A 26,856-nucleotide genomic window follows, 5' to 3' on the forward strand; every position below is an offset into this window, starting at 1 on the left:
TCTTGAAAAATTAGAAGCTTCAGCATTGAATGACACCCTTTTCTGCAAAGGGCAACAGTTGGCTAGAATTGCACAGTGGCTGTCTGTCTCCTTTAGATGCCCCCCAGCTCTCCAGTCTGCTGAGTGCAAATGCTCTTTCTTGTAGTGCTATCACTCCTCTGTCTGCCTGCCCTCGGAAGCATTTCAGTTGTTGATAATAAACTGAAGCGAGATACTGGGCACACGTGTAGACAGTTGACTTAGTCACACTATTGGGAAAAGTGGTGGAAGCATTTGAAGAAATTAAATATTTGCTTCATTAAATGCACAACTTCTTCAAACCCAATAATATATCCCTAGTTCCCTCATCTTATTTTAAAAATTAAAACATTATATACATTTAAAAAATTATTTTATTTTATTTTTGGCTGCGTTGGGTCTTCGTTGCTGCACGCGGGCTTTCTCTAATTGCGGCGAGTGGGGGCCACTCTTCCTTGCGGTGCACAGGCTTCTCATTGCAGTATCTCATTGCAGTGGCTTCTCTTGTTGCATAGCGCGAGCTCTAGGCACACGGGCTTCAGTAGTTGTGGCACGCGGGCTCAGTAGTTGTAGCTCACGGGCCCTAGAGCACAAGCTCAGCAGCCGTGGCGCCCAGGTCCAGTTGCTCTGCCGCATGTGGGATCTTCCCGGACCAGGGCTCAAACCCGTGTCCCCTGCACTAGCAGATGGACTCCCAACCACTGCGCCACCAGGGAAGCCTAGGCTGTGGGTTTTTTCTAGCTTATAGTCTATATCCGGCTTCCAGAACTGCTAAGTATAATAAAAGCACTAGCATTAATTGCATTTTCCCTTCATTTTTGCTGAAGAAAAGTGGAAGTTTTCATGTTGTCAGTGATGGAGTACATCAAATGTAAGCAGCCCTCTGAAACTGTAACTAGCTATTATTGATGAAGAAAAGAGCGATGTAATTCCCCCAGATTTGACTTCTCTAAAGCTAAAGGATATTTTTATAGACTTTAAATAAATATTTATAACCTGTTGCTTGTGCCCCCAATTCCATTTCCTCCACTCACTCCAGGACTTTCTGTCCCAATTATTTTTCCTTTCCTATCATTAGTATTTCTCTTACCACTAGTCACTTCTCGGGAAAGAAAAAAAGTTTAAGAAAATCCTGTCCTTAAGAACCCTTCCGTGACCCGTCATGGTGATGTTTTATTGCTTGCTTTCCTCTGAGTCTATGCGGAAGCACCTGGCACCCGTCAGAACTTGAAAAATGTTTTCTCAGTTTGAATCAACCACATTTTTCAGAGCATAGTCTACTGGCTTCCTCCAGTTTCTTATCACCCACCTAAGGTGCAGCTCCTCCCAATTCCTGCACACTCCCTCCCTCTGTTTCTATCTCCCTCCCTCTGCCTCTCCCTAAGATCCCCAGGTATCTCCCGGACATCATCCTCCCTCCCTACAAACAAAACCAAATCCTTCAGCATTTCTGCCACATTTGACAAGTGTCATTTTATTTTATTTATTTTATTTTTTTTGCGGTACGCAGGCCTCTCACTGTTGTGGCCTCTCCCGTTGCGGAGCACAGGCTCCGGACGCGCAGGCTCAGCGGCCATGGCTCACGGGCCCAGCCGCTCCGCGGCATGTGGGATCTTTCCGGACCGGGGCACGAACCCGCGGCCCCTGCATCGGCAGGGGGACTCCCAACCACTGCGCCACCAGGGAAGCCCGACAAGTGTCATTTTAAATCACGGTTTGCTGCTGGTATCTCCAATGTGATTGGCAGAGCCTCCAACTTCATTTCAGCTCTTCTCCCCTCCTTCGGTAAGGCCTGCTGCAGGCAAAAAGCCTCTTTCTCAGCCTTTGGCCATCTTGCTGAGCTCCTGTCCTCTCCAGGTCAAAACAGGGATAGGAAGGAGTCCAGATAACAGAAAAACAAAAATTCTCACATAAAGGTTTCACTCAGCTAGTGTTATTATTGGAAGATGGCTTCTCATGCTCCAAATTGGGCAGGTTAGAACAGACTCCCTGGGGATCCTGTCTGCAAGAATTCTTCATAGACTTTGTTATTCCCCTCAATCAGCTGAAAGCAATCTCCTCATCTTCTAAAATGTTAATATATATATATATTTTTAGATGTTGGGGGTAGGAGGTTATTAATTTATTTTTATTTATTTTTGCTGTGTTGGGTCTTCGTTTCTGTGCGAGGGCTTTCCCCAGTTGCGGCAAGTGGGGGCCACTCTTCACTGCGGTACGTGGGCCTCTCACTATCGCAGCCTCTCTTGTTGCGGAGCACAGGCTCTTCTAAAATGTTAATATTTTAATAAGTACTTGTGAGCAGTAGAGATGCTTTTCATTCCAGGAGTTTCCAACCTTCGGAGCACATCAGATTCACTTGGAGAATATTTTTTTTTTAATAAAAATGGCAATACCAGGTCCCGGGCCTATTGAGTGAGAATCTCTGTACTGGGGCTCTGTTGTGTTTGTTTTAAAAATTCCGCAGATGATCCCGATGCTCACTTAAGGCTGAGGATATGAGAAGTAGCTTATTGTATGGTTAATAATGTGCTGCTTACCTCCTTCCTGGATTCTCAACTTCCCTGGGGTCTTTTTCATCTTTATAATACCCACTGCAGAGCCTTCATTGTAACAGGTTTTGAGTGTTTTGTGGTTTGAAGGATTTTGAAATCTCAGAGTTCTAGCAGAGAAGCTTTGTCACCAGTATTTGTTCAGTCTCCAAACTGAACTGCATGTAGATGCGGCACTCAATACATATTGCAGGAAGAGCTGGCTAGGTGGTCGGTGCCTAGGAAAGAGAAGTGAGGCAACAGTCTGGTTAAATAAGATGTACTGGTTATGGTTCTAGGATCTGTTTTGAGAAATCTCATGTCTGGCTGTGTTCTAAGAGTTTCGTGCATATTACCTCAATTAATGTTCACAACAGTCATTTGATAGAGGGACTATTATCCTCATTTTTCGATGAGGAAACTGAGTCTCAAGGAGGGGAAGTAACTTGACCCCCAAGCCACGCCTGTGTAAGTTACACAGTCAGGATTTAAACCCAGATTCTCTGACTTCAGAGCATGATTTCTTAAATACTGTGTTGTAGTACTTTCCATTCAAAGGAAGTAGAGCTTTAGAGCAATTTGGGCAGATACTAGGGTTAGCCTCTTCCTTCCTCCCTGCCACCCTCCTTCCTTCTTTTCAGTCTGTCTTCCTCTCTGTAGTCTGTCTGTCTGCTCTTGTGGTGAGATTATTTCAGAAAATTCATCCTGGCAGCACTTATGCAAATTGGGTAGGATTGGAGCCATCCTCACATGCCCAAGACTCATTGAAGTTGTTGTAGTTCAGGGGCAGACGGAGTGCTTTAGTAATAGAGGCCAGAGAGAAAGGGGAGGCTATCAGATGTTAAGCAAGTAAAATTGAAGAGATTTAGTGATGGTTTAGATGGAAGACGTGAAGGGGTGGAGAGATCTAGAATCTGTGCAGTTTTGCTGTGGCTGTCTGGAGAGATTATTGTGTAATTCATTCTCAAGAGAAGAGTGGATCTGGGGTAGGGAGAAGTGAGCTTGTTCACAGACAAGTTTGAAGGACCTGTGAAGAGTAGAGTGGAATTGTCTAGTAGGTAGTTATATATTACAGTCTAGAGATAGGACAGCCCTACTTAGGGACATGAATCTGAGAGACGTCAGCACATTGGTCATAGTTGAAACCATGGAAGTGGATGCTGTTTGTTTAGAGAAAGAGTTGAAAGTGAAAGGGGAACCCGGAGAGCAAACATGAGGAAGCAATTTCTATGACTTAAATAAAACGTCTTGCCTCTGTGCTGGATGCCTTTTTGACCTTGAAGAAATCACTGGCTCTCTCTGAACCTAATTCCTTGCTGATAAAGGTTAGTGTAGGTGATTTCTAAAGCTCCTTTCAGAGCTGACATTCTGTGGTTCTAACACTTTGCATTCGTTTTCGGGACTGCTTTGGGCCAAGTAGGGCATTTATTCATTGCTGAATTTTGTAACCTTGCTAGTGTCTGTAAGCCCATGCAATTACATGGATCCCTCATCTGTCTTTCTGATAAGCAGAATGATTATCCTGTACGTGTCAAGTCCACCATCATTCTTTCAAAATAGCCTGGAGCACCATGAACATGGCAGGTTTGAGGAATCCACTTGTGTTACGTGAGCTGTGAGCCCCTGAAAGCCAGACCCCTGGGCTTAAATTCCTCTACCCCTTAACTGGTTATGTCATCTCAGGCCCCTACGTTAACCTCTCTGTTCCTCCTTTCCCTCATCTATAAAATGAGGGTCATAATCCTAGAAATGGTGTAGGGATTAAATGAGTTCATATACACACAGTACTTAGAAGGGTACCTGGCACATATGCCCTCAGTAAATGTAAGCTATTATTGTATGATGATGATGATCATGATGACGACATTGTCTGGTAAAAGTGTCACAACCATAAGGGCTGAAGAAGTCTCCTCTTTTAGACTTTGAGTTTTCAAACGGAGAGTGAAGAAGAAAAATCTGTACCACTTCCTAATAAGTGGAACTTTCAGATGATAGAACTCCATGGGTGGTAAAACTTCATTTCCTACCAACAAGTTGAGCTGCAGGTGGAAAAGGCATACAGATGGTGAATTACGGTTGCATTCAGTTTATAAATTAGTAAGTATGAGATAGGAGGAAATAGAGCACTCCTCCATAATACATATTAGCTTAAAGTATAGCTGGGTGAAAGGAAAAGAACACATTAGAAACTGCCCTCTCTCTCAGTCATAGAATCTACTTTCTTCAAGCGTCTTAGAGATTAGGTGACTCTTGGCTATGCAGCTGTCATCCTCTAAAGCCAAAAACATTTCCCTTTTATGAATCTTTAGGTCTGGGGCAGCAGCTTCAAACTTCTTAAGATCGTTTGGCGTGATCTTCAAAACATACCTACAAGGAGTCAGCTACCTGGAGAGAAGGGTGTGCATCTCGAGGAATGCATCTCTTGAAACTTCTTGCATCTTTTTCTGGTCCCTTCCCCTTTCCTCTTCCGGTTTTGTCTGAGAGTGGCTGGGTTCATCTTGTTTATCAGGCTCAGCCTGATGTGTGTCTGTGCAGTTCATTATATGCCAGCAAAGACAGTAGCACGACAGCAGAATTCAAAACAGGGTTTAAAATGAATAAGTGACAATAAGCCTGTGGGATTAGTCCCAGTTGAAAAGTTCAGCGCCATCAGGGAGGGTAGCTGCTGCTGTTGGGGACAGACAAATGACTTGCTGCGGGGAATAGGATTCACTGATCTAGCCACATTTTTAGTTCCTGATGGCCTCTCCACCCTGTGGGGTCCATCTCCTCTCAGGCAGACTCAGAGAGTGAAATTCTTAGAAATGTGTTTTTTCTTATTTCTCCTTCTTAGAAATTGTCCACCTAATTGCACATGAACTTTTCAGTTCATACTTCTGAGACCACAGAAACTGTGTGTCTCTAAAAATGACTAATTGTCTTAGGGAAGAAGGCGGGGAGAGAATTTTATTTCACAGAATCAAACTAAAAGCAAGAAAACAAAGGAAGCTTTTTGATGAGAGTAGGGGAAGAGTAGGCAGGGTCATTTTGCAATCATAGCACTAAGTATTTTCATTGAGAGAAGCCTGTTTGTATAGGGCCTTTACCATTTGCAAGGCCTGTTACGGACATAGCTCGTTTGATCTTTACAACAGAGAGGTTGTGTCCCCACTTCATAAATGAGAAAAGCAAGCCCAGAGAAGTTGACAGACTTGTCCAAGGTCACTGTGCTGGAAGTATGATTGTCTGACTCCAGGTTTGGTACCTTTTTTTTTTTTTTTTTTGCTATAGTCCTACTGGCACTAATATGTTGAGCCCTTTTAGAAGTTTCCCAGACATCCAACTGGAAGACCCAAGTATATAATCCAACTAGATTTGCAGCTTTTGCATGTTTCAAAGTTAACTTTATGCATTATCCGTAAAGACATCAGTTCTTTTTTCTTGCTTGCCAGATGGCCTAATCTTTTAAGGGAAAGATAGCAGACAGGTAGAGAGAAACATGAAAACAGTAAAGGACAACAATCATAACCTTGGTTTATGGCCTAGGAGAAGTTTAATGCCAAAGAGAAGGCACTAAAAAATGGGTACTGCCTAAAATGTATAAAATTGGCGAGGATCAAAAAATGATACCAACTCATTGTTCTACTTTAGTCGAAGGACTTAAAGTAGAGAGTGGGGGCTGGATGGCTATTTTTAATACCTTCCCTTGAAAAAAATTGAACAAAATAACTACAATTCACATATATTTGTTTGCTTGAACTTTGGTGAGGACCTAGGCTGTTTAAGGCTCCTCTGTCAGGCCTTTGAGGCCCCCTTTCTGCCTTTTTACTTCTTCCCTATAAAGATTGTAGCTCCATGCAAGTGGCGTGATGGCTTTTAGCAGTTATCAAAAATGAAAGGTGAGCGGGTCAAAAGCCCCTTAGTAAGCTTTGTGCTTTGATCTTCTAATCCTTGCTGCTGCTTTAAAGTTTTAAGGATTAGATTAGCAACCTCGAGGGTAGATGCTAGGAAGAGTCTCTGTACTTACTGGCTCTCAGTAAGTGTACAGTAAATGGTTGATAACAGTTTCTGAGATCATCTACTATTTTTCTTTCATTATGATAACAAAATAAGTTCCCTGCGGCCAAAGTTGCGTCCTCAAACACAATTCTCATTCCTTCCATATGTAATAACAGGCCCCGCTGAGTTCCTCTGACGTTACTTTAACTCTGTTTCATTTCATGAATTATGCTTAGGAGGATACTGCAGAACCGACTGAACAGAATACACGGATTGCAGTTGAGAAAGTCAAAGGCTCTAAAATGGGCTTCATTTCCTCTTTCATGCCTTCATAGAAATAAGTAACTTTGAGGGCTCTTTGGGAACAGGGCCAAGGAGAACGGATCGTTCTGTTGGTGATCTGGCCTCAGACAAGTGTCCAGTGTTTGTGTGAGGCTCCTGGAGTCTATTGGTGTTTAGGGCCCCAGTGAAAGGCAGCTTGAAGGGCGTATGTGTGTGTTTCTGTCTGCTTTCTTTGTCCTGTCAAGGCCAACTAGCTATTCTTCCCCTGATAATGTTGTGTGTCAGAGAGATTTGGAAGCTTAGTGTTCGAATTTAGAGTTAGACTCGTGGTTAGCGTTTGAACAAAATATCTTCATCCCGACTAAAGTACATTCTTATTCTGTTTTGTCCTCCATTTACATTCCAAGTTCCCATTCTGTTTTTCTCTGTGTCGATAACATTTTGAGGACAAACTTGATATGCAATAAAGTGTATACATTTTAAGTACTTACTTAATAATTTTTTACCTATGTTGATGCCTGTGTCAACAGCACCCAGAACAGGATATGGAACATTTCCTTGTGTCCCTCCCAGTTAGTAGTCCCAAGGGTAACCACTATTTTGGCTGCTACCTCCATCGATTGCTTTTGGCTGTTCTTGAACCCCATAAAGAGGTAGTCAAAGAGTATGCACTCTTTATGTGTTTGATTTCTTTCATTCAACATTGTACTGTAACTCATCCATCTTGTTGAGTAAAAAATTCCATTGCATAATGTGTTCACCCTTTTGACTGTTCTGTTCATGGACATTTGGGTTGTTTCCAGTTTGGGGCTATTATGAATAAAAATGCAAGGAACATTCTTGTACATGGCTTTCAGTAGACATAAGTACTCATTTCTCTTGGATATATACCCCAAAGTGGAATTTCTTAATCATAGAACATGCATATATTTTCTTTTAGTAGGTAGTATGATGTACTGCCAAACATTTTCCCTAAGTTGTTGTACCAGTGAACACTCCTGAGCTCCTATGCTTGGAAAGTATACTTTTCCTCTGCAATATTTTTATTCTAGATAGGTGATATTAATAAATGTGGGATATGGAGACATTTTCCAGCTCATCTCAGATTATACATGCACACATATTTTTGTATTTCACATTCATTCAATATGGATTCAGAAGTGGATATCTGCCTTTTTATATGCTTGGGGGTTTAATAGTCAAAAATTGCTCCTAGATGTTTATAGAACTCCTATTTGCTGTAGCCCCAAACTGTAAACGGTGCAAACTTCCACTACTGTTGGAATGGATAAATAAATTGTGGTACATTTAAAGGGTAGAATTCTATACAGCAACATTATGTTGAATCTCAAAAATAAAATGTTGAGTTAAAAGAAATTGCTCCTAGGAATTAAAAGGAAACTACCTGTTAGTTTGAAAAAATAAAATATTAATCACAATAAAGTTTAATGAGCAGATGTTTGATTTTATGACTTACTCCTAAGTGTGGTATTTAATTCATACCCGGAGTGAAACCAGAAGGGTGAATTGACTTAGGGAAGATCTAGACCTGCCTCTGGTATTATTTTTGCAGCAGGCTGAATTGCATTTTATGGCTGCTCTTTTCTTTCATTTATCTTTTATTCCTTTGAGACGAAGCACTAACTCAATATATTACATACTGCTTAGAATCCTCAGCCTGAGCATTTTAACTCTGTCAAGTGTGTATAAGCAGATGGTTTAAAAAGAATGGAAACTTAGGACTTAAACGTCTTGGTTCACGTAATGGTTTGTTTGGGTAGCCTACCTGCATGGACTGGAGGGCCCTGTAACTAATAATGATATTCTTGATATGAGAAAAGGAATTGTCAAAGTAAGGAGCACTTAGAATCAGTCTAGAAAAGCCTATTAGGCTTTTCTGGACTTTCAAATACCAGAGTTCTCTTCCCTTTTGGACAGAGCTACATTAGTCCATTCATTCATTCATCATTCACTTGCACAATGACTCAACAACTGCTTACTGAGTGCTATGTGCCAGGCCCTGTTCTAGATAATAGGCTTATGGTAAGGAACAGAGCAAAGGCCTTGCCCTCGTGGAGTTTGCCTTCTTGAGGATGAGGCAAGAAAACAATGTATACATATTGTCATGTGGTGCTCTGGAGGAAAATGAAAACAGAGTGAGGGGGATGGGAGTGTAGACTTGGTATTGGGAACTGTTGTTGCTTTTTACAAGGAAGGGTCATTCGCGCAGAGAGCTGAAGGGATGGAACAACTTGATGTCCACTGGAAGAAGAGTAAGCTAGGTGGCGGGGGAGCATGCCAAAGCATAGCAAGGAGGCCTCTGCAGTTGGAGGAAGGCAGTGACTGGGTGGGTAGGCAGAGGGATGGCAGGGAACCCAGATAGAGCTCTATAGATCATTGTAATGACCTCGGCTTTCCCCCCGCCCCCCCGAGTGGGAATCCACCAAAGAGTTTTGAATAGGGAAGTGACTCTTCAAGTCTTATTTTTAAGGATGACCTTGAACATAGGGTGGAGAATTGACTGTAGAGAGAAGGGTAGAAACAGGGAAACAAGTGAAGATCTCTAATAGGTGTATGTTTGATTTTGTAGTTGTCACCATCTCTGTGCTTTATTAGTAAAGATGATTATTGTGTTTATCCAGACATGGATGAACAATGTTGGCACATTTGAGGCACACTATTGATAGAAATAATTTAGTAATATGCAAATTAGCAATATGCTATGGATATTATAAAATAAGCTCTGTAGTTAATACTTTTTTCCTATTCATCTAATATTGATTTTCTTACGGAAGCTCTTCCTCTCTCTTCTGTTTTTATTCAGTACTGTTGTACCATTCTTTCAGCTGCTCATGCATGAACTTCAGTTGTTTGTGACTCCTCTCTGTTTATCCTCCATACAGCCACGCAGTCAGGTTCTGGGTTGTTACCTTCCGGTCTCCACATCCACCTCCTTTTTCTGCCATTCCCAACTTTAGTTTCGACCCTCTTTTCATCTCAGAGTCAACCATCAAATTCTCCATCTTTATTTTTTTTAATAGATCTTTATTGGAGTATAATTGCTTCCAATACTGTGTTAGTCTCTGTCGTACAACAAAGTGAATCAGCCCCATGCACACAAACATCATCCCCACATCCCCTCCCCGCTGAGCCTCCCTCCTACCCTCCCCATCCCACCTCTCTAGGTCATTGCAAAGCACCGAGCTCATCTTCCTCTGCTATGCTGCTGCTTCCCACTAGCTAGCTATTTTATATTCAGTAGTGTGTATATGTTGATGCTACTCTCTCACTTTGCCCCAGCTTCCTCCTCCCCACCCCCCACCCCCGTGTCCTCAAGTCCATCCTCTATGTCTACATCTTTATTCCTGCCCCTAGGTTCATCAGTACCATTTTTTCTTTTTTCTAGATTCCATATATATGTGTTAGCATACGGTATTTGTTTTTCTCTTTCTGACTTACTTCACTCTGTGTGACAGACTCTAGGTCCATCCACCTCACTACAAATAACTCAATTTCGTTTCTTTTTATGGCTGAGTAATATTCCATTGTATATATATGCCACATCTTCTTTATCCATTCAACTGTCAATGGACATTTAGGTTGGTTCCATGTCCTGGCAATTGTAAATAGTGCTGCAGTGAACATTGTGGTACGTGACTCTTTTTGAATTATGGTTTTCTCAGGGTATATGCCCAGTAGTGGAATTCCTGGGTCATATGGTAGTTCTATTTTTAGTTTTTTGGGTTTTTTTTTGCGGTACGTGGGCCTCTCACTGTTGTGGCCTCTCCCGTTGTGGAGCACAGGCTCCGGACGCGCAGGTTCATCGGCCATGGCTCACGGGCCCAGCCGCTCCGCGGCATGTGGGATCTTCCCGGACCGGGGCACGAACCCGTGTCCCCTGCATCGGCGGGCGGACTCTCAACCACTGCGCCACCAGGGAAGCCCTATTTTTAGTTTTTGAAGGAACCTCCATACTGTTCTCCATAGTGGCTGTATCAATTTACATTCCCACCAACAGTGCAGGAGGGTTCCTTTTTCACCCCACCCTTTCCAGCATTTATAGTCTTTAGATTTTTTGATAATGGGCATTCTGACCGGTGTGAGGTGATACCTCATTGTAGTTTTGATTTGCATTTCTCTAATAATTAGTGATGTTGAGCATCTTTTCATCTTTCATCTCTTGGCCATCTGTATGTCTTCTTTGGTGAAATGTCCATTTAGGTCTTCCACCCATTTTTTAATTGAATTGTTTGTTTTTTTTGATATTGAGCTCCATGAGCCGTTTGTATATTTTGGGGATTAATCCTTTGTCCGTTGTTTCATGGGAAAGCAGCAAAAAGAATATAGGTTTCGAAGTGAGGTCTTGATTCATATTGGTTCAGATCTTTGTTCTTCCATGTAGCTATAGGGCCTTTTGCAATTTTTGAACCTCACTTGTCCCTTTATAAGATGAGCATAACAGTATCTGCTTTATAGGATTACAATGAGAATTAAGTGGAACTATAGTGTTTAAAGGGCCTGGCAGCATTGGGCATTTAGAAAATGTTGGTTCTTTCCACCTTCCTTCTTCCACTTCCCTCTATCTAAGATCCATCCACCTGGCAGGCCCTAAAGCATAGCTCTCATTGTGTCATTCCTCTTGTCAATGGCTTCCTATTGCCCCACATGTTAAATACAGGCACTTTTGTTTGGCATTCAGAGCTCCAATTCTCTGACTCCAACTTTAATTTCCAACTTTTTCCCATTACCTATTCGTCTTCATGTACTTTATGTATTAGCAGATTTGCTATTTTATACTCATGCTTCCAATTCTATATAAAATATCATCTATTAAAATCCTACCTGTCCTTCAAATTCTGTCTCAAATACCATTGCACTCACAAAGGTGTAAACTATCTGGAAGTGGTTTCTCCTAGTCTGAAGTGTTACTGCACGTGGAGGAGGCACCATCGTGCCCATGCTCTGGAGCCCGAAGGGCGAGGTCCCACCGCTTCCTGTCATCCTGGGCACATTACTGAATCCCTGCGTCTCAGTTTCCCCTGCAAACTGGAACAAGGCTACTTACTTCCTAGGGTTAGTGTGAGGATTACATGAGATTCTACATGTGATGCACCTTGAATAGCGTGTGGCACTTGGAAAATTTAAATCAGTTTCTATAACTAGAGGTATGAATAATCAACATTGTTTCATTACCAGGATCTGTATTCTATGGGGACTTCAAATTAAAAGCTGTTTGAGAGACAGTGGAGAGGGCATGGATTAGGATTCTCATACTGGATTCTAGTACTGGTTCCCACTACTAAACAAGCTATGTGATGCTGACTGTGCTGGCCTCTCTGGATCTTACTTTCTTCAACTGCAAAAAGTAGGCCAAACAAAAATCACTAAGCTCTCTTTCAGTTACCTAGGCACATGGATATCTAATAGACACTTCCAACTCAAATCAAGCAAAACAGAACTCTTAATTTCTACTCCTCTAAATACACTCTTTCCCTATCTCAGTAAATGATACTGCCATCTACCCAGTTTACGTAAAACACCTGTGAGTTGCCTTTGAATTATCTATTTCTTTCACCATCTAAATTGAATCCATCTGCACATCCTATAGGTTCTACTTCCAAAACATATCCTGAATCCATCTACTTCTCCCCCATCGCCATTGATACAACCCTAGTCCAGTAATCTCTTGTCTGTACTGTTGCCATGGTTCCTAATCCATCTTTGTCTCCACTCCTGCCCTCTTTCAGCCTGTTTTCCACAGAGCCAAAGTGACATCTAAAACATAAACCAGATAATATCACTCTCCTGCTTAAAATGCCCCAGTGGCTTTTCATCATACTTAGAATAAAAGCCAAACTCTTTTACCCCCTCATACCACTCCCCCCCGTTATGCTTCAGCGGCACGGCCCTTTTTTCTTTTCTTGCCAGCTCACCACACTTACGTTTGCCTTGGGCCTTTGCACCTGCTAGTCTCTATGGTTGGAATATTCATCCCCCAGATGTCCGCAGGACTTGGTTCTCGTCATTTAGATCCCAGCTCTATCTAATTGCCCCCTCCCTTCTACCAGTAGTGCTCTATCACACCACCCTATTTTATTTTTTCCTAAGGCTTACCACTATCTGAAAAATAGCCCATATATTTATCTCTTCTCCCCCAAATAGAAATTAAATGTCTCCATATTAGGGCCTAATTCCTACCACATTGCCTGGCACACAGTTAGTTATGTGCGAAAAAATCTGACTGAAGACACTAAAGAATAAATATAAACCGATTTTTAATGATATGAAAGTTTGTTACTTACATGAGCCAAGTATTGTGTTTTTATTTTTAAAGTTCGAGGACCTATTGGTTTTCCCCCATTAAATTCCTCATCCTAAATGAACATGATTGAGCACATATGCCTGTGCTGGAAATACGATTCTAAATAAAACAATAGTAATACAGGTTGGTTTTTTTCCCTCTTTGACCGCGTTCCCAGATTTTCCCATTCTCTCCAACTCCTCTCCTACAGTACCACCTTACTGCAAATTACCATCATCTCTGGCCCCGAGGATTGCCTCCTCTCTGGTCTTTTTCTGTAGGTTCTAATCTCCCAGTAACGTTATTCCCCGGACTGCAGCCATGGACCTTTCCAGTCGCTATTATATCCATGGCTGGGAAACCTTCCGAGTTTTCACTGTTCTCAGGGTAAAGGTCCACCACCTCACGTCCCGCCAGCTTACTCTCCACTCCAGGCCACACTCCCTCCCTCCCTTCCTGGTTCCCGCCAGCCACCCAGCTGGCAGCCCTCGCTTCCCGCTTCCCAGGCAGTTCTACACCCCATCCTTTTGGCCTGCTTCTTGGGATCTCAGGAGATGGTTTCTTGCTCAGGGAAGGCCTCTCTGGTTAGGACGAACTCCACTCGTAATCATACAGCCCCACATCGCCAAGGACCTCTCTTTCAGAGCTCTAATTTTATAAATATATACTCCTGAATATGGTGGTAACCTTATTAACATGCGTTAAAGCAGGTCTGCGCTCACAGATATCAGCGGAAGGAACGTACTGACTGGCGGCCCAACCACTCCTCCCCCCTCCCCCTAGGGCTGCGACGCAGCTATTCTGCGTTAAGCGGGCGCCACGAAGAGAGACATTGTAGGGCGCCTGCGCCAAGGGGCACGCATGCGCAGAGGGACGAGCCCGCTGACAGATTCTCGGTGGCGGTGGCGGCGGCAGCGGCCCTGGACTGCGGGGAATGGGAATCCTAGGTCTTTGAGCACCGCCCCCGCCTCCCTGCCCGCGACATGGCTCAGGAGAAGATGGAGCTGGACCTGGAGCTGCCTCCAGGCACGGTTGGGAGCCCGGCGGAGGGCGGCGGCAGCGGCAGCGGCGGTGGCGGCGGGGGCCTCAGGAGGTCTAACAGCGCCCCCCTGATCCACGGCCTCAGTGACACTTCGCCGGTGTTCCAGGCCGAGGCGCCGAGCGCCAGGCGAAACAGCACAACGTTCCCGAACCGCCACGGCCTGCTACTACCGGCCTCCCCCGTCCGCATGCACAGCAGCCGCTTGCACCAGATCAAACAGGAGGAGGGCATGGACTTGATCAATCGAGAGACCGTCCACGAGCGCGAGGTGCAGAACGCAATGCAGATAAGCCACTCCTGGGAGGAAAGTTTCAGCCTGAGTGACAACGACGTGGAGAAATCCGCCTCCCCGAAACGCATCGATTTCATTCCGGTGTCGCCAGCACCGTCACCCACCCGGGGAATTGGGAAGCAGTGTTTTTCACCATCCTTGCAAAGTTTTGTGAGTAGCAATGGATTGCCTCCAAGCCCTATTCCCAGCCCAACGACCCGATTTACTACTCGGAGAAGCCAGAGTCCAATTAATTGCATTAGACCAAGTGTTCTTGGACCATTGAAAAGAAAATGTGAAATGGAAACTGAATACCAGCCAAAGAGATTTTTCCAGGGCATCACCAACATGCTTTCTTCTGACGTTGCACAGCTGTCAGATCCTGGTGTGTGTGTATCTTCCGATACCCTTGATGGAAACAGCAGCAGTGCCGGATCTTCTTGTAATTCACCAGCGAAAGTCAGCACTACCACCGACTCTCCTGTGTCACCTGCCCAAGCGGCCTCTCCATTTATTCCAGTAGATGAACTTTCATCTAAGTGATTCACCCACCCATCCTGAGACTCGGTTTTGTTTTTGTTTTTGCAATGGAGAGAAAAATGAAGTTGGAACAAGCACTGAACTTTGTCGATTAATTTGAGGCTATTTCCTATTTTACCCTTTTCCTTTTTTGGAATTTCCTGAAATGTTGTTATTCTAGAGAACTTTTATGTCAGATTCCTGCGGGTGCCCTTGAATTCAGTGTAATATTTTCAGACGTTTTCCCAATAAGTGTGTTGAAGCATACATCTTTACGCTGCTAATATGTCTAAATACATATGTTATCCCTTGATTTTTTAAAATAACTGAGAGCTCTATTTATTTATGCGATTATTAAGTTCTGATGCAAATATAAATGTTGAATTAATCAGCATAGTAAACTGATGTTTTAAAATTCCATACTTCATGCCCACACTAATTTTTAATGTTATTTTCAGTGATTGCTAATTTCTATTTGATGAAGAACAATAACTTACCTATGTACAGGTATTTTTAAAATGTTAGTTTTATCCATCCAGTGGTTGTCTGTTTTACCCAGGAATCCTTGAATATTTAAGTTTCTGGGTACAGAAGTGGATGGGGGATGGTGATAAAAGAGCAGAATATAAAAGTTTGCAACAAATCTTTTAAAATTAAATATATAAAAGTAAACATATTTAAAAAACATTTTCTAATGAAATTTTAATAGTAATTCTAATAAGTTGTACAAATATAGCTACTATACAGAATTTCTTTTTTTTTTTTTTTTAACCAGAAAGTGCATTCTTTTGGGCATAATCCTAAAGTGAAATGGGACAGTGCCTTGCAGTCTTAGCCCACTGTACATAGGCTGAGGCCAGGTTCTTTGTACCACTGCAAATTTTAAAGTTTTTCCATTGTAGAAGATGTGTGGGAAGCCCTGTTGAACTTCAGCAGAGCACCCAGGCAGATGAAACTCTCTCAGTCATTAATATGCTTTAAAATACCCAATCGTGCCTCAGTGAAAATCCTTGCCAACAAGGAACCAGTGCAACTTTTGGCTGCTTTTATGCTCTGCCCATCTGTCACCTTCTTGGTTTTCCCTGGCTCAGGAAGGAAGCAGCTGTTTCCTTGCCAACAGGTCCTTCCTCTCCACCTCCCAAGAAACTAGGGCATCATCGGTTAGACAGAGGTACAGTGTGACTCAAACTTCTGACAGTAAGCAACAACAGGACCGTGGAATTGTTTCAGGAACCTCTGTGGTTAAAGCTACAGCTGGACTTGACTGCCTGGGGGATGTCGTTTAATTAAGGGGCAGTGACTTGCCAGAGGAAATCAGGGGAGAGTCATCTAGGTAAATCATTATTTAACTTAGGTTTTGTTAAAGGTAGAATTGTGAAATGTTCTTTTCTTTGCCTTTTACAATTAAGACAAAGTATGAAAATATTTAATAGCAAATTTTTTTATATTATACTTCCTTATATTTCCTGTATCTTCCTTAACTAGATAAGTAGGTAGATAGAAAGAATGGCAAACAAAAGGGGAAGGGGAAAAAAAAGAAAAAGAGAGACCAGGAAACCAAGACAAAATGTTCCGCCTCACTTTAAGTTATGGCCTACAGAGACTTTAACAATTACGTGGAATTTTTACAACTATGAGAATAAATGGAACTGGTCAACTTTTGGCAGTTGCCTCAAGAATTCAGTTCATTACATCGAGGGTAAGATCGTGTCCACAGGCTTAAAATTCTCTATTCTGGGTAAAAGGGTTAATGTGCTCCAGTTCTGACCTTGTTCCTCAAATTCAAACGTATGTGTCCAACTTCCTGTTGGGCACTTTGACCTGCTTCCAGAGGTACTTTAACCTCAGCACCTTCAAAACAAAATTTATTATCTCTTCATTTAACTTGTTCTTGTATTACCTAAATTGATGTCATCCTATCTAATTTCTTACAACCATGGGAAGCATCTTTGACTTGCCCTTTTCTCTGTGTGTCAAATCCAGCTCAATCACCAAGTCCTGTCTACTTGTGAAGTGAATCTTGTGTCTCCCCTTCTCTATCTCTGTTGCCCTGATTTAGCTTAAGTTCCGGCGTAAGTGATCTCGCAGCCTATTTTCTTACCTCCCTTTTGGCCCAGTCTTCACACTGCCTCTAAAGTGATCTTTCTAAAATATAAACTTGAGTTTGTCATCCTCCTGCTTAAAATCTTTATATGCTTCTCCATTTTCTATAGTGTAGAGAATGCTTTCTTTAACTTGACATATGATAAGGTCCTTCATGAGCTGGCTGTACTCTAACGCAGGTTTAATCCTCTGCTCATCCTGTCCCAATTACACATCTTCCCTTCTTACTCTGTAAACACTAGACCACTTGATACTCTAAATATGCCATGTACTTTCATGTGTTTGTACCTTTGATTAAATTGTTCCTTTCCCTAAAATGCCATTTCTATCCTTTTTACCCAGGAAAATGCTGTTTCTTTTTATTGCATTTGAATTTAACTATGAAATAATGTATACCTTCTGCTTATAAAAATATTTAAACAATACAGATATCTATATAGTAAAAAAAAAAAAAAAAAAGAAAGTCTGCCTTTTACTATGTAAAATTCATCTTCACTACCCATAGGTAATTTCTGTTAATAATTCGCTATATGTCATACAAGATGTTACTTTGCCTTCCATGTATATGTGTATATAAATTCAGGAAACCAACATCTCACTGACATCTCTCTTTTCTTTCCCTCATATCTAATCATTCACCAAATCTTATTGATTTTATCTTCCAGAATCTATCTTCTTTCATCTGTACTGCCACCTGGATCCAGCCTACCATCATTTCCCTCTTAGGCCTCCTAATTCCCACTTGTCCCTTCACACTCATTCTGGTTGGCTACCCGTTCATCCTCCATACAGCAACTAGAGTAATCCTTTTAAAATTGCAGATCTGATCCTTCCATCTCCCAGCTTAAAGCTTTTCATTTGCTTCCTGTTGTTCTTATGGTATACCAAAATGTATTAATTCTGCCCTAGGAGGCCCTGTGCAGTCTGACCCTTGCCTCTCCCTCCCCTTGCTTTCTGTGCTCCACCCTCACTGGCTTGCTTGCTTCTTGTTCAGTACATCTTGTTCTCCTGTTTTATGGGCTTTTACCAGATCCTTTTCCCTGAAGGTATAGAGAAGCTTTTATTTCTATAAGTTTATTTTCATATATAGGTGGTAAGTTTTAAATCAGATAAGGCTCTAAGAGTTTATATAGACAATTTAGATTATTATATTATTGCTCATGGCTTCAGTCATTACTCTATAGAATGTATAGGCTTAGCTCATGTAAGAATTAGCTTCAAAAAAACCTTTTTAAGGTATTAGTATTGCTAATCTATAAACTTTGTGCTAGAAGCCCCAAAGCACATACCAACATTGAGTTAAGGTACAGTTTGTCATGTATAACAAACCTCTGCTGTATATTTTCCTTTATGATGTTTCTCAAAAACACAGTGTAAATGGAACATATAATTAATGGTCACCAAATCTGCAGCTGTGGGATGTCGGAACCTTTAAGCGTACTTAAAAGATCGATTGTAATCAAGAATAACCTGTATGGGATTGCCTTCCAGTGGTTCACATTTATCAGTTCAGCCGGCTGCATACCTATAGCAAGAGACCACTCTTAGATATTTGGCATATAAGGGGGAAAGGGTCAAGACTTATGAGGGAAACAGGACTGAGAATTGTTTTCTTATTGGCATGTTTTTAGATGAGTAGAAAAAGTCTGAAGATCCAAGAGAGAAGTGGGAGATTGGGGGGAATAGTCGCCAAAGCAACAAACCGAAGAAGATGATGTAACTGATACTTCCTGAGTAGCATCAGTGAATAGAAGAAGGAGTTGGTCTTGGAAAGGTTGTCTAGAATAATTTTTTTTTTCTTTTGCAACAGGAAGGAGAGTGAAAAGGCTAGGCAAAGATAGCAGTAAATGTTGAACTGATTTGTGTTGCAGGAGTTTAGGGGTTTGGAGGCAGGTGTATATGAAAAGTGAAAAGAATTTGTATCTGATTGCCTCTGTTTTCCAAGTTTTAAGGAGTGTAGGATGTTTCAGGGTGGGGCAGGAGTAGATTTGGAAGCTTGAATGAAGTAAAGGTTTAATGCTACCTCTGTGAGAATCTGTAAAGGAGTGACAAGGGTGAGTAGGAGCTTTATTAGGCCACATTGGATGACAGGTTGCCATTGGATGTCCGGTGCAAAAGAAGTAGATTGGATTGACCTAAGTTTGGGAATTGGTTAAGCGGGAACTAGGTAAAGTCAAGTGTGTGAAGCAAATAAGTATTCTGCTGAAAGTGGAGTTGAGTGATTGGCCAAGATCTTGGAGATGCTAAGAGAAGTCAGCAGCGGGTCATGGAATAGGCCGTTTTTTTTCCCAAGGTCTTACGTTACAGTCATCCATGACAAAGTATACAGAGAATCTGATCTCACTGCAGAACTCTCACTTTAGCAGTTTTGCCCATATTTTTCATGTCTCATTGTGTTCAGAGACTCAATCCTGAATCAGCAAGCCTTGAGTTCCATTTAGTGGATTTAAAAAAAAAGTTTTTTTTGGAGTCAGATTGCTCACTGTAGCCAAGACAGTTCTTTATGCCTTCCCTACCTTGCCATGCAAGTAAAAAGGTTTTCTTAAAAGTTGATATGACCTTTATATTAAAAAGTATATGTGAAGTACTTGCTACATGTCAGGCACTCTTCTAGCTGCTAAACAAATGTATTGTTTCATTTAATCTTCATCAGTATCCTCTGAGATTAGTGCCATATTATCCGCATTTTATGTGTCCTCACTTATCATGGAGGCACAGAGACATTAGGTACCTTGCTCAGGATTCCGAACTGGGAGGCAGTGGTTAAAAACACAGACTGTGGAGCTGGGTGGCTGAGGTAAGGGTCACTCTAGGTAAAGTCCTTACAGCGGTGCTGGGCAGTTAGTATCAACTGTCATTACTGTCCTTGTGGTGGTGATTGTTGTCATTATTGTCACCTAGTGTGGACTTGCTAAGGAATCTTCTTTATTATCCATGAGTGATGAAACTCCTACTTTCACACTCAGTAACAGTATACTCTATCCTTCTAGGCAGCCTGTCCTTTTATAAGATGAGAGTTTTTTGACGTTGGAGTATTTCTTACACTGAGCAGACATTTCCCTCTGGAACTTACACCATTTAATTCAAGTCCAACTCTCTGGAAAATGCAGAACAAGCCTTATCTCTTTTTTAGATGATAGCCTTCCCTTCACAAATCAGAAACACTGATCCCTCGGTAATGACCTCTTCTTACTTCTGGATCGGGGGAACCTTGAGCAATTTCTTTAGTGTACTTCCTCTGTGAAATCAGGCTATCGTTGCTCGGCAGCCAGGATTTTCACGAGATTGTGATCCCTTTAATACTGTTCGCTTTCCCTAGTAGAAAAGCAAGAGATGGTCTAATAACATGAGCCATTGCCAATAGTAATAATAATAATTAGCACTAATATTTACTGAGTATTCAGTAAGGGCCTAGACACTATTTTCCATGCTTTGATTGTAATGAGTTTATTTAATCCTCATGACAGCCCTGTGAGGTAAATGCAATGATTATTCCCATTTAACAGATGAGAACACCAAATACATTTTCTCAAGTCTGTTACTTTCTATTATTTTTTTTTCCGTTTGAATTTAAGTCTTTTTTGCCTTTTCCTTATGAACAGACTTTTTTGGTTTTGTTTTTTGAGATAAAGCCTATTTTCCAGCTTGCTAGGGTTGCCACTTGTTTTGAATCAAACGATATGTTTACTTAAAATGATGGCTTTAGACATTATTATCATATTAGGGGAAGCAATCAGGAGGATTGCTTTCTTTACTAATAGGTTAAAAAAAATTAAAGTTGTATAGAAGGATATCATGGTTTACATATTTTAAAACTGATTTGCTATTCGAAATAAGAAATCCCCAAACTACAAATTTTAGATTATTGTTTTAAAAAAATTTGTATATATATGTATATGTTATATATGCTTTGTTATACTTGAGTTATACAGTATCCTTGGTTGTCCTTAGATTTTCACTCCTGGGGAAACAAAAGCAAGAACCATTTGACCGCCCCCCCCCCCCAAACAAACTCTATAAGGTAAAAATGTATCATTTTTAGAGGAAAAGTAACAGCAGGATTTAAAGAGTGATCCAAAATCTTTTATTACCTAATTAACAAATTCGCCTTCTTTCTCTATAAGAAGCTCTCCCCAGAGGTTAGAGATTTAAATTCAGAACACTTGAGCAATCCCTGAGAAACTATTATTCTTCTTACCTTTACTTCATAGAAAATCACTGTTCAGCAAAAGGACCCAAAAGGAAAACTTGCCTTTGAATGCATTTTAGAATTGGTGCTTAAACTTCAAGTTTCACAGTGTAACGTCCCTGCATTAGATATTTTGAAACAAACCATTGAAAGCCACAGTTTGTTCCAAAAGGTTAGTATCATTTTTGGAAGTTCAATAAATATTTTAAAATCACCTTAAAAGTGACTTTTGATTCTACCTATAAGGGAAATGAATCTGAAAAAGAATAGATAGGTAGGTAGATAGATAGATAGATATGTGGATAGATAGATAGAGATAACTGAATCACTGCTGTACACCTGAAACTAACACATTGTAAATTAACTATACTTGAATTAAAAAATAAAAATAAGGAAGTTAACCTTAGTGAAGTTAAGTGATTTACCCAAGCTCACAGAAATAGTAAGTGGATGCAAATAAAATTTGTACATAGATCTGTACACAACCCCCCCCCCCCCCCCGCCAAAAAAGTGACTTTTGGTTCTATATGTAGCTTGTTTGTGAAAACAGTTTTATAACAGAGAGGTTAGGCAGCTAACATCAAATACTCCAGTCCTGTGCATGCACAACTAAATGCACATGCACATTTGCACGTACACACACCTGACCTACTTTATGAGTTTTGTTCTGTGTGCTTGGGGCCTTATTTAGCTTTACTCCCATTTTAGATTTCCCCTCATTTTCCTCTCCTTGGTCTACTTAGGTAGGTTAGACTTTGTAAATTACACACACACACACACAGGTACTGTTGGCGAAAGCGTTTTGTGCCTTGATTTTGCATCAACTTTCCAAATTCCAAGTGCTGCCCTAAAAGAGAAATAGGTATTTGGTTCTCATACCTCATTTCTTTGTGCCTGATTTCTATTTCTCCTTTTTGAACTTTCGGAATAAACACTTGGGAGATGTGAAAATCACTCATTAACAAATTCTTAGGCAGTGTGACTGAAACTAGAAAGCAGAGTATGTGTAGCTTTTATTTACCTGTGAAAGTTCAGTTCTGTATCAGTGCCAGGGATAGTTCTGGTTCTTTTCCAATTGCCTACAATGGTCTTCCAAAACAAACTGACCTCTAAGGCTTGGCTAGCAAGGCAGGTTGTGAAAGAAGACAATTGAAAAAGATCTTTTGTGCCCTCGCAAAATAAAATTGGTTGAGGTGACCATTCCTGTGATTCAGACGATCCCTCCCTCTTACTTTAAGGACAAAGAATGATTTCACTGTTACAATGCCCGGAGGGTTACTGGAACTCCAGAGTGACAAGTAGCTATTGCGTGTTGGTGTCTTTTGGAAAGAAAAATGCGAGGTGTTCAGGAAGGGATGGGAGTGAGCAGATGATGTATGGATTGGGTATTCCTTTTGGCATGTGAGCCCTCGGACTACCATTGTGAGCTCCCTGTTGACTAGAGAGTGACATTGATGGTGGTTTTCTTCATGAATGTTTTTTTTTGTTCCATTTCATTTGGGATTTGATGTTGAATCAGTATGTGTTTAAGAATGTCTTCGACCGTCTTTCCCTTAATGGTCTCGTCTTTTTAGTCTTTGAAAAATGGTAAATAATAATAACAACGATAATTATCTTTCCTTATTATCAAAGTTTCCTTTGAGTCAAGAATTAAAGTTCTTGGAGCTCTTTACCTTACCAATTTACACTAGGTTTCTAACTCAAGTAAAATTCTACACCTATCTATATATGGTCTTTCTGAAGGCCCCATTTTACCACACTGCTTGCTACCAGTATTTCTAAAATGCAAACCTGAAATTCAACTTTAATAGCTACCTCTTAACTTCAGGATTAAGTCCAATTACACAGTATGATAAGCTGCATATCTCCACATACCCCCTGAACCCCGGGACTCTAGCCACACTGAGCTGCCTGGGCTCCCCCAGCTTCAGGCTCCCATGTACTTATCTGTGCTTTGACAAGCTGTATCCTCTGCTGAGAACAGCACTTCCTCCCTTCTTCCTCTGCACTCCTTACCAACCTTTTGTCCTTATAACTAACCCCTTAAAAACTTAGCCCGAGGGAGCATAGCTTCTGGAAAGCTTTTCCTAATGGCCTCTGCCTCTCCAGCCCTGGTGAGTTAGCTAGCTTTCTTGTGGGATCTTGTTATACCCAGGACTTCCTTCTATAAAGGCAGTTAACAGGCTGATGTGTGTTTGGGTGGTTTCTTGTTTCTTTAACCTATGTAAAAACAAAGGCTCTGTCTTTTACTTCTGTTCCTAATGCCTGTGCAGAGAACATTATAGTTACTCGAATTTATATTGAGTGGATGATTAGTGGATAGGTAAGTGGGTGAACAAATGGCACAGACAGTTTTTAAGGGAAAGGAATGTAGTAAGATTTTTAGTGGACCAAGTCTGGTCACATGGCTGGGCTCTTTATAGTTTGCTAAGAGACTAGAAATTCATTTGTTAAATAATTTTGATTTGAGCACCTGCCTCACATTGGCTAGTCTCTTAGGCTACGTCAGTGTACAAAACAGACTCCCGCCCTTGTAGAGCACACATTCTGCTTACATCCTAACAGGGTGGAGGTGGAGGGAGGGGTTGGCAATAAACATAATAAATAAGTAAATTACATCATATATACCGTGAGAAATGGCAAGGAAATCAAGGTGGCTGGAGCAGAGTTATTGAAGGGAAGGATAGTTGGAGGGGCTTAGAGAGGTGGGCAGGGATGGGAACTGCTGCCAGTACAGGTGGCATAAGGTCTCGTGTGCCATTAAAGGACACTGACTTTGACTATGAGAGATGGAGAGCCAGTGCAGGGGTTTGAACGTAGAAGTGGCATGACCTATCTTAGGTTTCAAAGGAAACACCCTTGCTGTCTTGACTATGAGGAAGCAGGGGGACCAATTAGGAGGCTTTCCAACAATCCAGGTAAGAGACAATGGTGGCTTGAACGAGGGTGGTAACAGCGGAGGCGTGGAGAAGTGGTGAAATTCTAGATATATTTTGAAGGTAGAGCCAGTAGATTTTGCTGACAGATTTAAGGTGGGCATAAGGCGGGGCTGGGACAGAGGGGAGAAGGAGAGAGAGAAACTGAAAGGATGGAGTTCCCATCGACTGAGATGTGGAAATCTGTAAGGTAGGATTTTTTGTTTCGGGTTTTTTTGTGTGTGTTTTTTTGCTGCTGTTGTTTGGCTGAGGGGTGGGGTGGGTTGAGGACGGGAGGTATTAGGAGCTCAGTTTGGATATGTTAAGTAAACGAACCTTATTAGACATTCAGACGGAGATGTCAAGTAAGCACTTAGATTTCTGAATCTAGAGTTCAGGAAAGAAGGCTGGGCTGTAATTACAGCACTGGGAGCCATCTTCCTGTGATGACAACTTAAAGAGAATACATGAGATCACCAAGGGTCATGTGAATGTGGATAAAGAACAGAAGAATAAGAACTGAACCTTGGGACACCCTGTAACATTAAGAGGTCAGGAAAAGGACCCTGAGAAGGAACAACCAGGGAGGGAAGGAGACCAAGAGAGTGTGCTGTCCTAGAAACTAGGGAAAGGAAACGGGGGAGAGGATAGAGTGATCAAATGTTACCAGTTGCAGCTGATCTGACAAGAGAGGATTGATTGTTGAGCCCTGGATTTAGTAACATGTAAGTTACAGGTCGCGGTGGTGAGAGTCATTTCATTGGAGTGGTGGGGTGGAAGCCTGATTAGAGGAGGTTTAAGAGAAAATAGGATGAGCAGAATTGGAGACAGCCAGATGGCTGAAGAAAGAGATTGAGTTCTTCTAGATCCTTAAGGATGAAGAGGAACTAAAGTGAAAAGGTCACCCCCTCTCCCCTTCTTACGGGTAAATTGTTATTAAGCATTTCACAAGCAATACCTCTTTACATATATGTGATTATAATTTGGGAAAAACCAAGGTCAAAAGAAATTGTTTTCTTTCCTTTTTTTTCTTTTTGGCTTTTTTTGTGAGGAGAAAAACCTATAGGTAAATGCTTTTACGCCAAACATGAGGAGACTGTTCAAGCAGAAGGCTTACTGATTCACTTCCTTCATGAATTCATCTGGTTCATTTTATTCCCTTGTCATCTATTTCTCTTAATGGCTTTTTTTTCCACTTATAAATTGAAATTTAATTCCACACCCGTGACACAATTATTTCTGCAAGTTTGGCCCAGTTTCTTAACCCAGAGACATTTTCCTCTTCAGTGAGTACTGTGAATTTTTTTTAAAGTAGTTAATTGTCCTCTTAGGTTTTATTTAGGGACAGATTTTTTTTTTTTCCTTATCCCTTTTCACAATTGTTGCTGAACGGTGGGAGAGGAGAGTGCCAGGAATGATAAGAAAGAAAGAACGCTTTCCTTACTTTAAATTGCTACGATTTCATTCTAATCATAAAATATTGTCAGGTTCCTTCTTGTGGGTTGGGCAGTCCATCCCAGTCTTTCATACAAGAGGACTCAGGGACATCCAAGCCATATTTGTACTCAGGAGGGAAGAGTGCTTTTTCCTGGACCTCCTTCTCTCTCCTGATACTGCATTTCTGCCTTTCAAGACTCCAGCCAAGTCCTGCTGACTTCATGGAGCCTTCTCTGCTTCTCCTGGCTCTAGGTAGTATTGGTTTCCTCTTCATCGCTATACCTACTGCCTGTAGCCCTTACTTTGTCGGGTTTCTTTGGGGGGGGGGAGGGGAGTGGGGGGGTGTAATGTCATGTAATGGTTAAAAAGCACTACATCTGCAGACTTGTAGAACTGCATTCCTGACCTAGCCCTCCCACTTCCCTGCTTCGTGCAAATTAATCTTTGTGTGCCTCAGTCTTTTTACCTGTTGAATAGGAGTGGTTCCTACCTCAAAAGTCGTAAGAATTGGAGGGGAGAAGGCGTGTAAAATTATTTGGCAGAAAACTAATCATTTGAAAAAATGGAAACCTGAAGAATATATATAGTATATGAAATAATCCCCTATCTTTATGGCAGATTTCCTGAAAGAAAGAGACAATGGCTTATGTATCTTTCCTAATAGCAGTGCGTCTCTATAGAAAGAACTTGGGGTTTATCAGTGCTGATAGGTGGAGCTTGGGAGACATGGAATGTTTGCTCATGGAGACCTGTGATACACATGTCATGATGTATTTCATTGTTGCACGTTAGAGAGTATTGCAGGCTTTAGGACCTCTTCCAGACTAAAACCCTTACAAGGCACAGGCTAGGGAGGGTGATGTTGCAACTTTGATGGTATGTGAAGTCAATACGCTTTCGTTTTAGTTTTCTTAACACTCGTGAAAGTTGCTGGGTTTTTTTGCCTCTCATTCACATTTTCACAGCCCAGAATTCAGAAATCTGCTTTAATTTTAACACAATCGATCAAATTCTGTATAATTAGGACAAGAGATTAGATGACATTTACTTTTAAGCAACCTTTCATAAGCTGTGTATTTTAATAATGTGAAAAAAGATTGAAAAGAAACAACTAAATAGGCTAAAACAAAGCAAATTACACTTTCTAATGGTAAAAGCAATACAGATTCATTTGAAATTAAAAGAATTCCAATAAGCAAAAAGAAGTACACTTCACTGAGTTGCTGCTGTTTATCTTCCCATGTATATTATAGGCTTTTTCTCTTTTTTTTTA

At 41.3% G+C, this 26,856-nt stretch overlaps 2 protein-coding genes across 8 annotated transcripts in view; both read left to right on the forward strand.

Annotated features, from left to right (window-relative positions):
- PIP5K1B (phosphatidylinositol-4-phosphate 5-kinase type 1 beta) overlaps window positions 1–26,856 on the forward strand; it is a 330,062-nt gene that overhangs the window by 57,735 nt on the left and 245,471 nt on the right. The window lies entirely within an intron of this gene.
- PABIR1 (PP2A Aalpha (PPP2R1A) and B55A (PPP2R2A) interacting phosphatase regulator 1) lies at window positions 13,884–16,601 on the forward strand. Its single transcript, XM_004323961.4, has one exon. It carries the CDS (start codon window positions 14,091–14,093, stop codon window positions 14,961–14,963), a length of 873 nt encoding a protein of 290 aa, XP_004324009.1. The 5' UTR covers window positions 13,884–14,090; the 3' UTR covers window positions 14,964–16,601.

This window comes from Tursiops truncatus, chromosome 6 (assembly GCF_011762595.2).
Source record: "Tursiops truncatus isolate mTurTru1 chromosome 6, mTurTru1.mat.Y, whole genome shotgun sequence".
NCBI lineage: Eukaryota > Metazoa > Chordata > Mammalia > Artiodactyla > Delphinidae > Tursiops > Tursiops truncatus.

Coding starts and splice junctions, on each gene's coding strand:
- PABIR1 (XM_004323961.4), top strand. CDS start 14,091: ATGGCTCAGGAGAAGATGGAGCTGGACCTGGAGCTGCCTCCAGGCACG.